Below are 12,502 nucleotides of genomic sequence, written 5' to 3'. Positions count from 1 at the left end.
TGAAGGTCAATAACGTGAGAGTCTGTGGTATTTGAACCAAATACTTCCCTCCCTGCTTCCAGTCAGCTCAGTGAGAGGGACACTCCACTCCACAGTGGTGCAGCCTAGATACAGAGTTCCTCTCCCCCCAGCTCCCACTGGCTGGGTTACCTTCCTGGAAGGGAAAGGACGTCAGCATTTATCATCCTGTCCCTAGATGCCTGTTGCTGAGGCTACGTTCCCATCAAATACAGCAGAGAGGTGGGGGCTCCCTTGTTTAGCCCAGTCTTACCTACTCATGGGATGGAGGCTCTATTGTGGGCACAGCACCCCCAAGAATACTGGGGCCCTGACTGCTCCTGGAGAGGCAAGCCAGGAGACCTGGGACTACTGTCCCTCCCTACCAAGCACTGAGCTCCTAAAGTGGGGGTGTCATTCAGAGAGAGGTACATCATTGTCCCTGACCCCAGCACCAGAATTCAAAGAATGAGGCTGGATCCTTACCTCATGCCCCATACAAAAATTAACTCGAAATAGACCAGAGACCTAAATGAATGAGCTAAAAATATAAAACTACCAGAAGAAAACACTGGCAATGGATTCTTAGATATGACACCCAAAGCATAAGCAACAAAAGAAAAAGAAAAAACACAAATTGGACTTCATCAAGAAAGTGAAAACACAACCCACAGAACGGGAGAAAATATTTGCAAAGCATATATCTAATAAGGGACTCCTAGGTGATGTATATATATATATATATAATCTTATAACTCAGTAATAATAAAAAGATAAATAACCCAATTTTAATGTTGGGCAAAGAGTCTGAATAGACATTTCTTCAAAAGAAGATGCACAGATGGCCAATAAGCCCATGAAAAAGATGCTTGACATCATTAGCCATCAGGCGAATGCAAACCAAAACCACAGTGAGATACCACTTTATACTCACCAGAGTGGCCATAATCAAAAAGTCAGTTAACAAGTGTTAATAAGGATATAGAGAACATGGAACTGAAATACACTGCTGATGGGACTGTAAAGTGGTATAGCGGATGTGAAAAACATTTTGGCAGTTCCTCAAAAAAATTAAATACAGAGTTACTATAGGACCCAGCAGTTCTACTCCTAGATATATATCCAAGATAAATTCCGGGAGTCAAGAACATGCACAGATATGTACAATTCTCTTGGAGGAAAGGAGATGATTAAAAAAATGCGAACAATACAACCCTCCACATGAAGGATTAAGATACTGAATGATGTAAATTAAATTCCAAATAATATTCAAATTCTAGTTTTTCTACCTGCTCTATGCCCAGTGAAGAACACAGGCTTTCAGAGATTCAAAGTTGGAATAGAACTTGAATGAATCTATACTAGTGGTTCGCAGCCAGGATAACATGTGGGACATAAAAGTCGAGACATCCAACGGTCAGGTTACATAGCATTTGCTTTTTCCTTAGTCCCCATATCCTCTTTTTCCGGGAGCCGGTCCATCCTTGCTGTTTCAAGGGACCTGGCATATATGGCATACTGTTCTTAATATGTTTGCTCACCTTCTTGGCACTATGTGTTTTAACCAAGGTCTCCTCTCTGAGAAAGGTTGTTTCCCCAGGTAGGGATTTTCCCCTGAAGTTAGGGAGGGAATGAAACCTCACTTTAACTACGAACAATCATGCTTAAGCTACATAATCTTTACTCCCTGGAATGGAGATAAGAAACGCCCTAACCTTTGGAATAGAGATTGATAGGATTAGAATCAACTGGTATAAATACAGATGCAACAAGACAGCAAGAGACAGAACTTAGAACACAGAACTTAGAAGAGAGCCAAGAAGACAGAACCTACACCGAACCTACAGACAGAAGAACTTCGCTGGAGAGAACATGGCAAAAGATCCTGGACTGAACCTGACTACAGAAATTGGCAAGAGAACCTGACTAGAACCTGGTGACTGAACCTGGCTGGAGAACCTGGACAGAACCTGGCTGGAGAACCTAGCGAGGGAACATGGCTACAGAACCTGGCTGGAGATCCTAACCAGAACTTCGCTGGAGATCCTAACCAGAACTTCACTGGAGATCCAGACCAGAACTTCAGTGCAGATCCTGAACAGAACTTGGCTAGAGACCCTGACAAGAGAACCCGGCTATGATGATCAACTGAACGCTGTCTCCGTGTCCTTCCTTCTTCGCCGACTCCGTCCACACCTTTGGGGACCCCTGGACCTGCTGGGGTTGGACCCCAGCGCTCTTTCAATGTCTGGTACTACTGTTACCTGCCCAAGTATCTGACTACGACCTTTCAACCTTCTAGGTGTTGCCTTTATGGAGTGTTTTTCATAACCACTTGCCCCTCCTCCAACCCACAGCAAGGGTCAGTGATGTACAGTTTCAAGCCACAAGTCAGAAAGAAATGTTCAGGGTGCTTCTGCCTCTGCTGCAGTCCTGGGCTCAGGTGCAGAAATGAGCATTTTGTTCTGGAAAGCAGCCATGGGGATTGTCTGATGAGCAGGAGATGCTAAGATTTTTTTCCTTTTTAACAGAGCCATTGGTCTTTTTGCCACTTAAACAGGACTCTAGCCCCCTTGTCTCTTGATAGTTAAAATAATGCCATATCCCCTGGATTCTAGGACAACTTGATGTTTAAGAAGCATCATCGATTGAATAGACAAATGGGAATAAAATGAAGCCTTACAATACATGCTGATCCATTGTAAAATACATCCTGATTTCACACAGGTTAAATGGAATGATAATGATAAGCACAAGGATAAGAAAGGGTGAAAGAAAACTCATGTTTACTGAAAGCCAGGCATTGTGAGGTGCTATGCGCTCTCTGCTAAGTTCATCTTAATTCTTCACTAGAGGCCCAATGCACGAAATTCGTGCAAGAGTAGGCCTTCCTTCCCCCGGCTGCCAGCACCGGCTTCCCTCTGGCACCCAGGACCCGGGCTTCCCACCACCTGGGACCCAGGACCCAGGCTTCCCTCACAGCCCCAGCTTCCTCTAGAAGGATATCCAGTATAATTCACAGATTACACTTTTATTATTATAGATTCCACAAACATTTCCTGTGCCTAAGCTAGGGCCTTGGAATACACCAGTGAATAAAGCAGTTCCAAGTTTTAAAAGATTTTACAGACCTAGTTGGGTTAGAATGCTTTCAGATACAAATAGGAAAACCCTACCAAAAGTAGTCTAGACAAATAGAGGTAACAGATAAAGGGTTATTTTTTCACATAAGAAGGCCAGCGGAAGATAACCTGGAACTGGTACAGCCACTTAGAGGTGTCATCTAGGAGCCAGGTACTCTGAATCTTCCTGAACCTTCGTAACTTTCTTCCCCATGGTCACAACATGATCGCTTTAGCTCCTGACATTGCACCTGCCTTCTAAGCCAGAAGAAGGGGAGCAAAAAACCTTTTCCTTCCAAGTTTTTTCTTTCTTCCTAGGAAGCCCTCCTCAGAAACTATGACCAAAATCATGTCATGTGGCCACCTGGGCTGCAAAGGAGTCTCAGAAGACAAGTGCCATTAACTTGTTTGCTGATTTCCATATGAAGGCTGCAAATGCATATTGAATGGGCCAAACTATAGCATCTGAGACAGAGCCAGAGCCTTTTGACACAAAGACAGGTCATCCCAGTTTAACATGACAACCCCTATAACACAGTCACAAGGTGCTACAGACATACAGCATGGTCTGTGGCCAGAATCAGGGAAATTTGAGCCAAAACTTGAAAGACAATTTGTTAGATGGGTAAAAGAATTTCAGAGAAAAATAACAGGGCCAAACACAGGTGTGAAAAAGCAAAATTGGCATCTGAGGAATTTGGGGTTTGAGGGTTGGAATCTAGCGTGTATACAGGAAAGTGGAAGAAGGGGTTAGCAGGGCCGCCAACAGTGAGATCGTGAAGATCCTAATATGTGATTCTGAAGAGTCTGGTGCTTATCCAGAAGAATCCCATGCTCAGGCTGTGCTCTTAGCAACTCTAATTTTTGAAGAAACCAGGCTGTGTAGGCCCTGGGTCCCTAAGCTTCGACTCAAAACTACTTTCCTAGTTCAAAACAGCCTCAACCAGTTGTCACCTGGTGTTTTCCTCAGCAGTGCTTTGAGTTTTGCTTTTTTCTAGTTACAAAACACAGAATTCTGTGAGCTTCCTTAAGTTCTTGCTTTCTCCACCTGACCCCTCCTCCTCACAGAATCTCAGAGAGAGCCCATCTGTTTACATCAAGCTCTGGTCTCACCTGCGTGACGGGGCTAATTGTACTGCAAGGTACACATTACACAGATCCAGCCACCCTTATGCTCTTCCTACATGAGTATTCTCACATCTGAAGGCATTTTCTACCTGGGGAAGCCCTTTGGGACCCCATTCATCTCAGTGTTTTGTGGGAAAGGAAGCTGTCACTGGAGATAACTTGACAACCTTATCACACAAATTATTTCTAGGTAATAGTCCCTCTAGTATAGTGAGGAAAAGCACATGCTTGTGCAAGAGACAGAGCCTGGTTTAGAATCCCAGCTTTGCCACTTACTAGCTTGTGAAGATTAATCCCTTTGTCTGCCTCTCTTCCTAACAAGTGTTACGAGAATTCAATGACAATGTACATGAAAATGGTTTTCAATCAAGGCAAAGTGCAATGCCTACCATTACACAACTAGTGAGTGTATGGCGAAGCCACAAATACAGCTCAGGCGTGGAAACTCAAGTTCTTAGCATCCCCAGCATATAATAATGTTATTGACTCCATTAACAAATGCTAATAAATCTTTTAATTTTTTCATGTTTCAAAATAGAAGAGACAGGAGCAGTTTGAAACTTTTATTCCCATCTCCACTTGTAGGGTCTCTGTCTCTCTTAAGGAGGTTTCTAAAAGAAGGTCTCACTCAGCCCTAACTGGTTTGGCTCAGTGGATAGAGCATCGGCCTGCGGACTCAAGGGTCCCGGGTTCGATTCCCGTCAAGGGCATGTACCTTGGTTGCGGGCACATCCCCAGTGGGTAGTGTGCAGGAGGCAGCTGATCGATGTTTCTCTCTCATGATGTTTCTAACTCTCTATCCTTCTCCCTTCCTCTCTGTAAAAAATCAATAAAATATATTTAAAAATAAATAAATAATAAAAGAAGGTCTCAGTTTTAACAATTAGGTCAGCTGTAAATATATTAATTCTAGCCTTTATTGACTGAAAACGATGGTATGCTTATACCAGAGAATCTTAACAAGAGCTTATTTGACCCTGGCAGAGTGACAGAGCAATTCGACTTTGAATTTACCACACTGGCAACACAGTGGGCAGGACTATCTCTGTGATTGATACTGTATAAAGGAACCCTCTATATTCACTCCAATCTTCTCCCCTGCCTTCTCTCCATACATTTAGAGGCTGGGAAACAAAATATTCACTTTCCCAGACTCACTTGCCTCTTAAGTGAGTAGCCTTTTGACCCAGTTTTGACCAATGATTCACAGGTGAAAATCCTAGGGGGGTTCCCAGGAAAGAAATATGGTAAGTTTATTTTTGGCTGGCATTTTAAGTCCCGTTTTTCTTTTTAGACAATGCACTTTTCACAATACTTGTCTGAAGTTACTTGGAGGGGGAAAATATATGACAGCTAAAAACTGTCTCTACATTGACATCTTAACACATTCGTTCATGTGATATCTGTTCACCACTGGGAGCTCTATCCTAACAAGATAGCACTGACACCCCTTGAGGTGTGTGACACAGTGATCAGGTGAGGACAAGGCTGTCACCCCTTAGGACTGCCAACTATATAGCTATAGGGTTGATCTGTCATAGTTGTACAACTTAGGTCCTAGAACTGACTACCCGTAGGGTGTGTTATAGCAGTGTCAGAGAGTGGCTGGTCAAAGAACAGTCTTAGTTGGGTAACTACCTCATGCAAAACAATGAAGCTGGACTCCTACCTCACACCATGTACACGATTTAACTCAAAATGGGTCACAGACCTAACTATAAGAGCTAAAACCATAAACATCTTAGAATAGAAAATTTTCATGACCCTGGATTTGGCAATGGACTCTTAGATATGATACCAAAAGCATAAGCAACAAAAGAAAAAATAAACTGGATTTCATCAAAATTAAAACTTCTGTGAATCAAAGATCATCATTAAAAAGAGAAAAGACAACCTACAGAATGAGAGAAAATATCTGCAAATCGTTTATCTAGTAAGGGTCTAGTATCCAGAATATATAAATAACTATTACAACCCAACAACAAAAAGACAACCCAATTAAAAAATAGGCAAAAGACTTAGACATTTCTCCAAACAAGTTATACAAATGGCCAACAAGCACGTGAAAAGATGCTCAACATCATTAGCCGTTAGAGAAATGCAAACTAAAACCACAATGAAGTACTTCAACATCTGCTAGAATGGCTATAATTTTTAAAAACAGGAAATAAACCTTGGTGAGGATGTAGGGACATTGGAACATTAATCGTTAGTGGGAATGTAAAATTTTTCAGCTGTGTTAAGTTTGGCAGTTCCTCAAAAAATCAAACAGAATTACCATGTATCTCAAAGAACTGGAAATTGGTACTGAAATACAGGTGCACACACATCCATAGCAGCACTATTCACAATAGCCAAAAGGTGGGAACAGCCCAAGGACCACCAACACATGAACAACACAGACCACAGTATATGTATGTGAATCTCACATACAGTGGTCTATGTGGAAATGAACCTCACAAACATTATGCTAAGCGAAAAAAGACACAAAGTTCTAATTTTGGAACTAGAGGTGGTGTTTGTACAACATTGTGAATGTTCTAAATGCCACTGAATCATGTTCACTTTAAAATGGCTAATTATATTATACCTTGGCCAGTGTGGCTCAGTTGGTTGGAGCATCATCCTGTGCACCAAAAGGTTACAGGTTCGATTTCTGGTCAGGGCACATAACTAGGTTGTGGGTTCAATATCTAGTGGGCACATGTACAGGAGGCAACTGATTGATGTTTCTCTCACATGGCTGTTTCTCTCCCCTTTCCTCTCTCTTTAAAATCAGTAAAACATATCCTCAGATGAGGATAAATAAATGAATAAATGAAAGAACAAATAAATAGGCTAATTATATGTATCATCTCATTCTTAAACAATGATAGCTGGCTCCTTTGACCAAAGTGTCATCAGTAAAGGTCACTGATTCACTATAACGGTACCGGGAAGCCTTTATTTTACTCTTTAGGATATTAAGTGGTGTAAAATAAGAACAAAACCAAACTCTATTCTTCGGTATTATTTGTGGGGAATATTCATCCAGTTTTGTGTCTTCTGTTCCTCTGTCTTTGAACATCTCCCTTCCAACACCCACTACTCAAGATGGGCAGAAGAGTGGACAGTAAATGTATAAATTATTTGTTAACACCTCTGGCATAAAGAAATCAATTATTGAAATGCAGATGTGGTGTTTAAAAAAATCAGTAAAATGGGATTGTGGAATTAACTGGGAGTTTGGTTTCATTTATCCAGGCCATTTCATTCTAGTTTAGAAAACATAAAAACTGCTATTGGACTAGACATTTGTCTCAGAAGTCTTGTGACAATTTTAGCCAATCTTATAAGTTTGGAATGCTTGGCACTCAATTTCGCTGCATATTTTATCTATGTTTATTAGTTTCCTAGGATGCCCTAACAAAGTACTTCAAACTGTGACTTAAACAACATAAATTTCTTCCCTCTCAGTTCTAAAGGCTAGAAATTAGAAATGAAGGTGTCAGCAGGACCAATTTCCCTCTAGGCCAGTGATGGTGAACCTTTTGAGCTCGGCGTGTCAGCATTTTGAAAAACCCTAACTTAATTCTGGTGCCATGTCACATATAGAAATTTTTTGATGTTTCCAACCATAGTAAAACAAAGATTTATATTTTTGATATTTATTTTATACATTTAAGTGCCATTTAACAAAGAAAAATCAACCAAAAAAAACCGAGTTCGCGTGTCACCTCTGACACGCGTGTCATAGGTTCGCCATCACTGCTCTAGGCTCTGGGGAAGGCTCCTTGCTTCCTCCAACTTCTAGTGGCTGCAGGCAGTACTTGATTTGTGGCAGCGAAACTCCAATTTCTGCCTCCATCTTCACATGCCTTGCTCACTGTGTCTCTGTGTCTTCTCTTCTTATAAGGACATCAGTCATTGGATTTAGGATCTACCTAAATCCAGGATGTCACCCCAAAACCTTTAACTAATTATATACTACAAAGACTTTTTCCAAATAAGGTCAAGTTCTGACATTCTGGGTTAACATGAATTTTGGGGGGACACTATTCATCCCATTACACTATGTCAGCAACATAATTTCTTTTTGACACAGTAAGGCTTTTTTAAAAGTCTAATTCCAATTTAGCTTGGTAATATTAGAATTAAATCTTCTGGGGAAACTTTAAAAAATAAATTTTTAATCTTCAAAAGAAAATAAATTTTTAAAAATCAAACCCTTAGAACTGGGTCCTCCCCTTTATTGACTAAAACTGATGGAAGCAAATGAGGAAAATGTCTTTTGATAGAAACTTAGTATGACAAATAGATCGGTGCTCTATTCTTTATAATTTGTTACTTACAAAAATAACTTCAATAAATTCTCTCCTGGAAGTCAGGAGACTTGACACATACAATTTTTACTATGAAAAACTTTTTAAAAAGTCCCCAAGCCATAATTTTTTTAACATTTAAAATTAATTTGTTAACAATCTGGAAGGTGAAATTTTATAACCAAACATCTTCAAAATGTACAGTGAAATCTATGTGGTCAAAAATCAACTACTGGAAATTGCATATGATGACAATGTATCTTTCAATTATCATAATTGATAATTATAACCATTTCATGTTCAAGTAACTTTATAAATAAATCATCAAATTAAAAGACAATGTTGGTAGACTACATTTTCCACACTATAAGAACATACCCAGCCCTAGCCAGTTTGGCTCTGTAGATAGAATGTCAGCTCATGGACTGAAGGGCCGCAGGTTCGATTCCAGTCAAGGGCACGTATCTTGGTTGAAGGCTCGATCTTCCATTGTTGGGCATGTGCAGGAGGCAACCAATCAATGTTTCTGTTTCTCCCTCTCCCTTCCACTCTCTCTAAAAATCAATGCAAAGAATATCCTCAGGTGAGGATTAACAACAACAAAAAACCATATCCCGCTTCATATATTTTAACACCCAGGAGAAAGTTTTCTAGATTAATGAAAATTGCAATTTCAGGAATTCTTTCTGATGTGCCAAGACTTCATGTGAAATAGCAGAAGTTATTTTTATTTTTTATATCAAAACAGTAAGTATGAATCCAATGTAGAAATCTGATGTTAGACAGTTCCTTTGGCAGAAAACATTTAATTATAAACAGGTTTTAAAATAAATACAATCCCTAAGATCATAGAAAAGAAAAATAACAACCTGTATTTCTCAACACTAAAAAGATCTCAGTACACCAATTTAATAACATTTTCATACTATCAACAACCTGCAACACAAACTTCATTACAATATGGCAAAAATAAAATTATTTTAAGAGGGAGAAGAAACTTCTGAATGTATAAAATTTCACAGATAAGTGCCAATATTCACTATTTATATACATGTTGCATGTTACATTATTCCAAAACTACTCAATTGGCTGATCTCGATTTAGTGGGTGTGCAATATTTATACTAGTTCAACTTCTGAAGAATTCAGCTTTTACAATTCCAATGACAATTATACATAAAATATTTACACAAATATTAAAATAGCTGTTTATTAAATATTGTTTGGGAGAAAAAAAAGACTTTCCATATATATATGCAAACATTAACTGTTATCAAGAGCAGCTTTGTAAATGTTTTTTGTGTTTTGCATTCTTTAAAGAATAGATTTGTTTCCAAAAGGTAAGGTGCCATTTTAGAATTTTTTATAAGTATATAATTTAATTCACATGGAAGGAAAAGAAACACTGGATGAAAAACAGAACATACTGCTTGTTTTTCCCTTTAAGTGTAGGCCAAGTGGTATATGGACCATGTTGTTCTAGGATACTATTTCCTTGAAAAAGGAATATACTTAGAATCAAATTTCTTTAAACAGTATATGATAAAAATTTGTAGAGCACTATTTCACATGGATTCTTAGTAGAATGATTAAGGGGTTTCTTTAAAAAGTAATACAGAAATCTTGCTTCCATACAATTAACTTTTTAAAACTAAACGTACATTTATTGTTTTTCCCAGTCTAAATATTATATATCTGAAGGCATATGTATTTGCATTTTCTATTTTGTGTTATCTAAAAAATTGGTAGATGACGCAATAGTGTGGGAATTTTTAGAAAACAATCCCTATTGAGTCACTACCCAATTCCTACAGTGGGATCTGTTAGTACTATAAGCTCATTTAAAATGTAGATTTCAGAAAAACTGTCTTGATAGCTTCCCTATCAATCCACTGCCTGCTGTTATCCCATAGGCTCAGAAAGAAATGGCCCAATTTTTCGACAGCCTGGCACAGCAATGGTACTTGAATCGCCTGTGAAGCAGCAATGTATCAACAAAAACACACTTATCATCCATGGTTGGCATCCATCACATCCAACTATTGGGAATGTCTCATGGCTCAAATTCACATTATGGTAAAAAGGAAATGTAGCATCTCTTCACACCCACTGCATGAAGGAAACACAGGGACCACATCTCATCCCAGAATGGCCAGTCATTTGAAAAGGTCAGTACAGTGGCAATTCTAAATTTCAGGGACCCTTGCAGGAAAAGAAATGTTTTCCAGGGAATGGAAATGTTTTCTGGGGCACTCCTTAGCCCACTACTGGCATGACTAGGGGACTAGCTAAATGCTTTATCACACCTCTGCATTTACATGGTCTTCACTTTTAATAACAGAAAACACTTGGTTCCTTCCAAATTTCTCTTGCTACTGTAGACAATGATATGCTAATTATTACTCAACATAACACTGAGAGCAAAACTGACAGTACTGCAAATACAACTGCAATTTAAGGTGCCAAAAGGAAATATGTTGGCAAGATAAATGCTTGCACAATAAGATATTTGCCTTTAAAAATAATGGTGTGTGGGAAACTGAAAAAAAATATGCAGACAAAATATATTTAAAGGTTTCGGTGCTCTCCCAATTAACATGACATTTTAGGGATAAAGGATGGTTTCTTTATAAAACGTAAACATATCATGCTGTTTAATGTCATAAGGCTACTTATTGGGTATCCAGATTTGTGTAGAGAAATTTGAAATTAAGACAAAACTAATTGGAAGCTGCCTCTGTTGAAAAGTTTGACTTCAAACAAACTGGACTGATAAAAACCCTTTTATGGCCTAGTAGAGTAAGAGTTTTTGTGCTTTATTCATGGTCCATCCTCAGAAAAAAATTTTTTTTCCTCTTAATATTTTCAGATTAGAGTTATAATGGTCGAATAATACACATAGAAAGGCTTTCAAGAAAACGTCTGGCTTGTTTCTAAAGGAGAGGCTGCTGGTGGTAATTTGTTTGCTGCTGGGCCATGGCGTGCGCTGGAACTGCCATGGGGAAGCCTGCCAGCTGTGGCAGACTGGCCGCAGTGTTCTGGTAAGACGACAGGTCCACAGACATCCCCATCTGCTGCGTGTAAGCAGCTGTGCCAGCAGCTGATGGAAGGGCAGAGCTCTGGTTCATATAAGTAGGATTGGAAACAGGGTCTTGTCCAGGACTACAAACAAGATTTTAAAAAGAAAACCATGTTTACTTTGCATAGTCTAGGTTATGGTCAGAAATCAATCATCCTGAGAAAATAAAAATGCCTTTTCTATCTTTTCAAGTTTATTACCTCTGCTATTCCAATTGTGATTTACTCACTCTACCTATCTAGCACTGTTAACCCTCTGTACGCTATAAGACACAAGTGGCAGACCTTCCCCACATGCCATGCGCATCTATAGCCGCAAATCTCGCATATCAACTCTGGTCGCCCAATTTTATAAGTACCGCGCGCTAACCGATTGCACCACTGGAGCTCTGTTTGCCCAATTTTAAAATCAGACTTGTGTGACATCTCTAGGTTTGTAAAGAAAATTATGGTAACTTAAATTTGTAAATATTCCAGCGCATATGGAAGAAATTCCAATATCAACATATAGGGCTGCCACTCAGACACGCAAGAGAAACACTGTGACACTTGAGAGTTTTTTTTGTTCATTGAGATTTGTGTTATCATGAATTTCACGCCTAAATGGTAAACATGGTGTGCATTCTTCATTATTTTTTTACAGATTTTGTCTTTGGAACATCAACAAAATTTAGTGTTTTCGAGGCTTTTCATGTTGACAGTTTATTTTCATTTTGCGCTCGCTTTTGTTGATATTTCCGTAGAACTGAAAATTGTCATTATTTTATTATTGAATTTATTGTTGTAATATATTGCGCAAATGAAATTCAACCCCCATAAATGGCATCAGATGAAGAAATGATCGAACCATGCACCTCGCAAGAAGATGACATCCTTC

General features: G+C 39.1%; 1 protein-coding gene across 3 annotated transcripts in view; it reads right to left on the bottom strand.

Annotated features, from left to right (window-relative positions):
- Nucleotides 1-9,249: 9,249 nt before the first annotated feature.
- The window catches only part of STAM2 (signal transducing adaptor molecule 2), a 40,304-nt gene continuing 37,051 nt past the window's right edge, over nt 9,250-12,502 (bottom strand). For all 3 annotated transcript variants that reach the window (XM_059704453.1, XM_059704452.1, XM_059704454.1), the window contains one exon: nt 9,250-11,709. In XM_059704453.1, the coding sequence (XP_059560436.1) occupies nt 11,481-11,709 (229 nt within the window). In that variant the 3' untranslated portion in view covers nt 9,250-11,480. The remainder of the gene's footprint in view (nt 11,710-12,502) is intronic.

Source organism: Myotis daubentonii, chromosome 7, assembly GCF_963259705.1.
Source record: "Myotis daubentonii chromosome 7, mMyoDau2.1, whole genome shotgun sequence".
Lineage (NCBI taxonomy): Eukaryota > Metazoa > Chordata > Mammalia > Chiroptera > Vespertilionidae > Myotis > Myotis daubentonii.
Note: the sequence above shows the minus strand (reverse complement) of the source record. Positions and strands in the feature narration are given on the sequence as shown.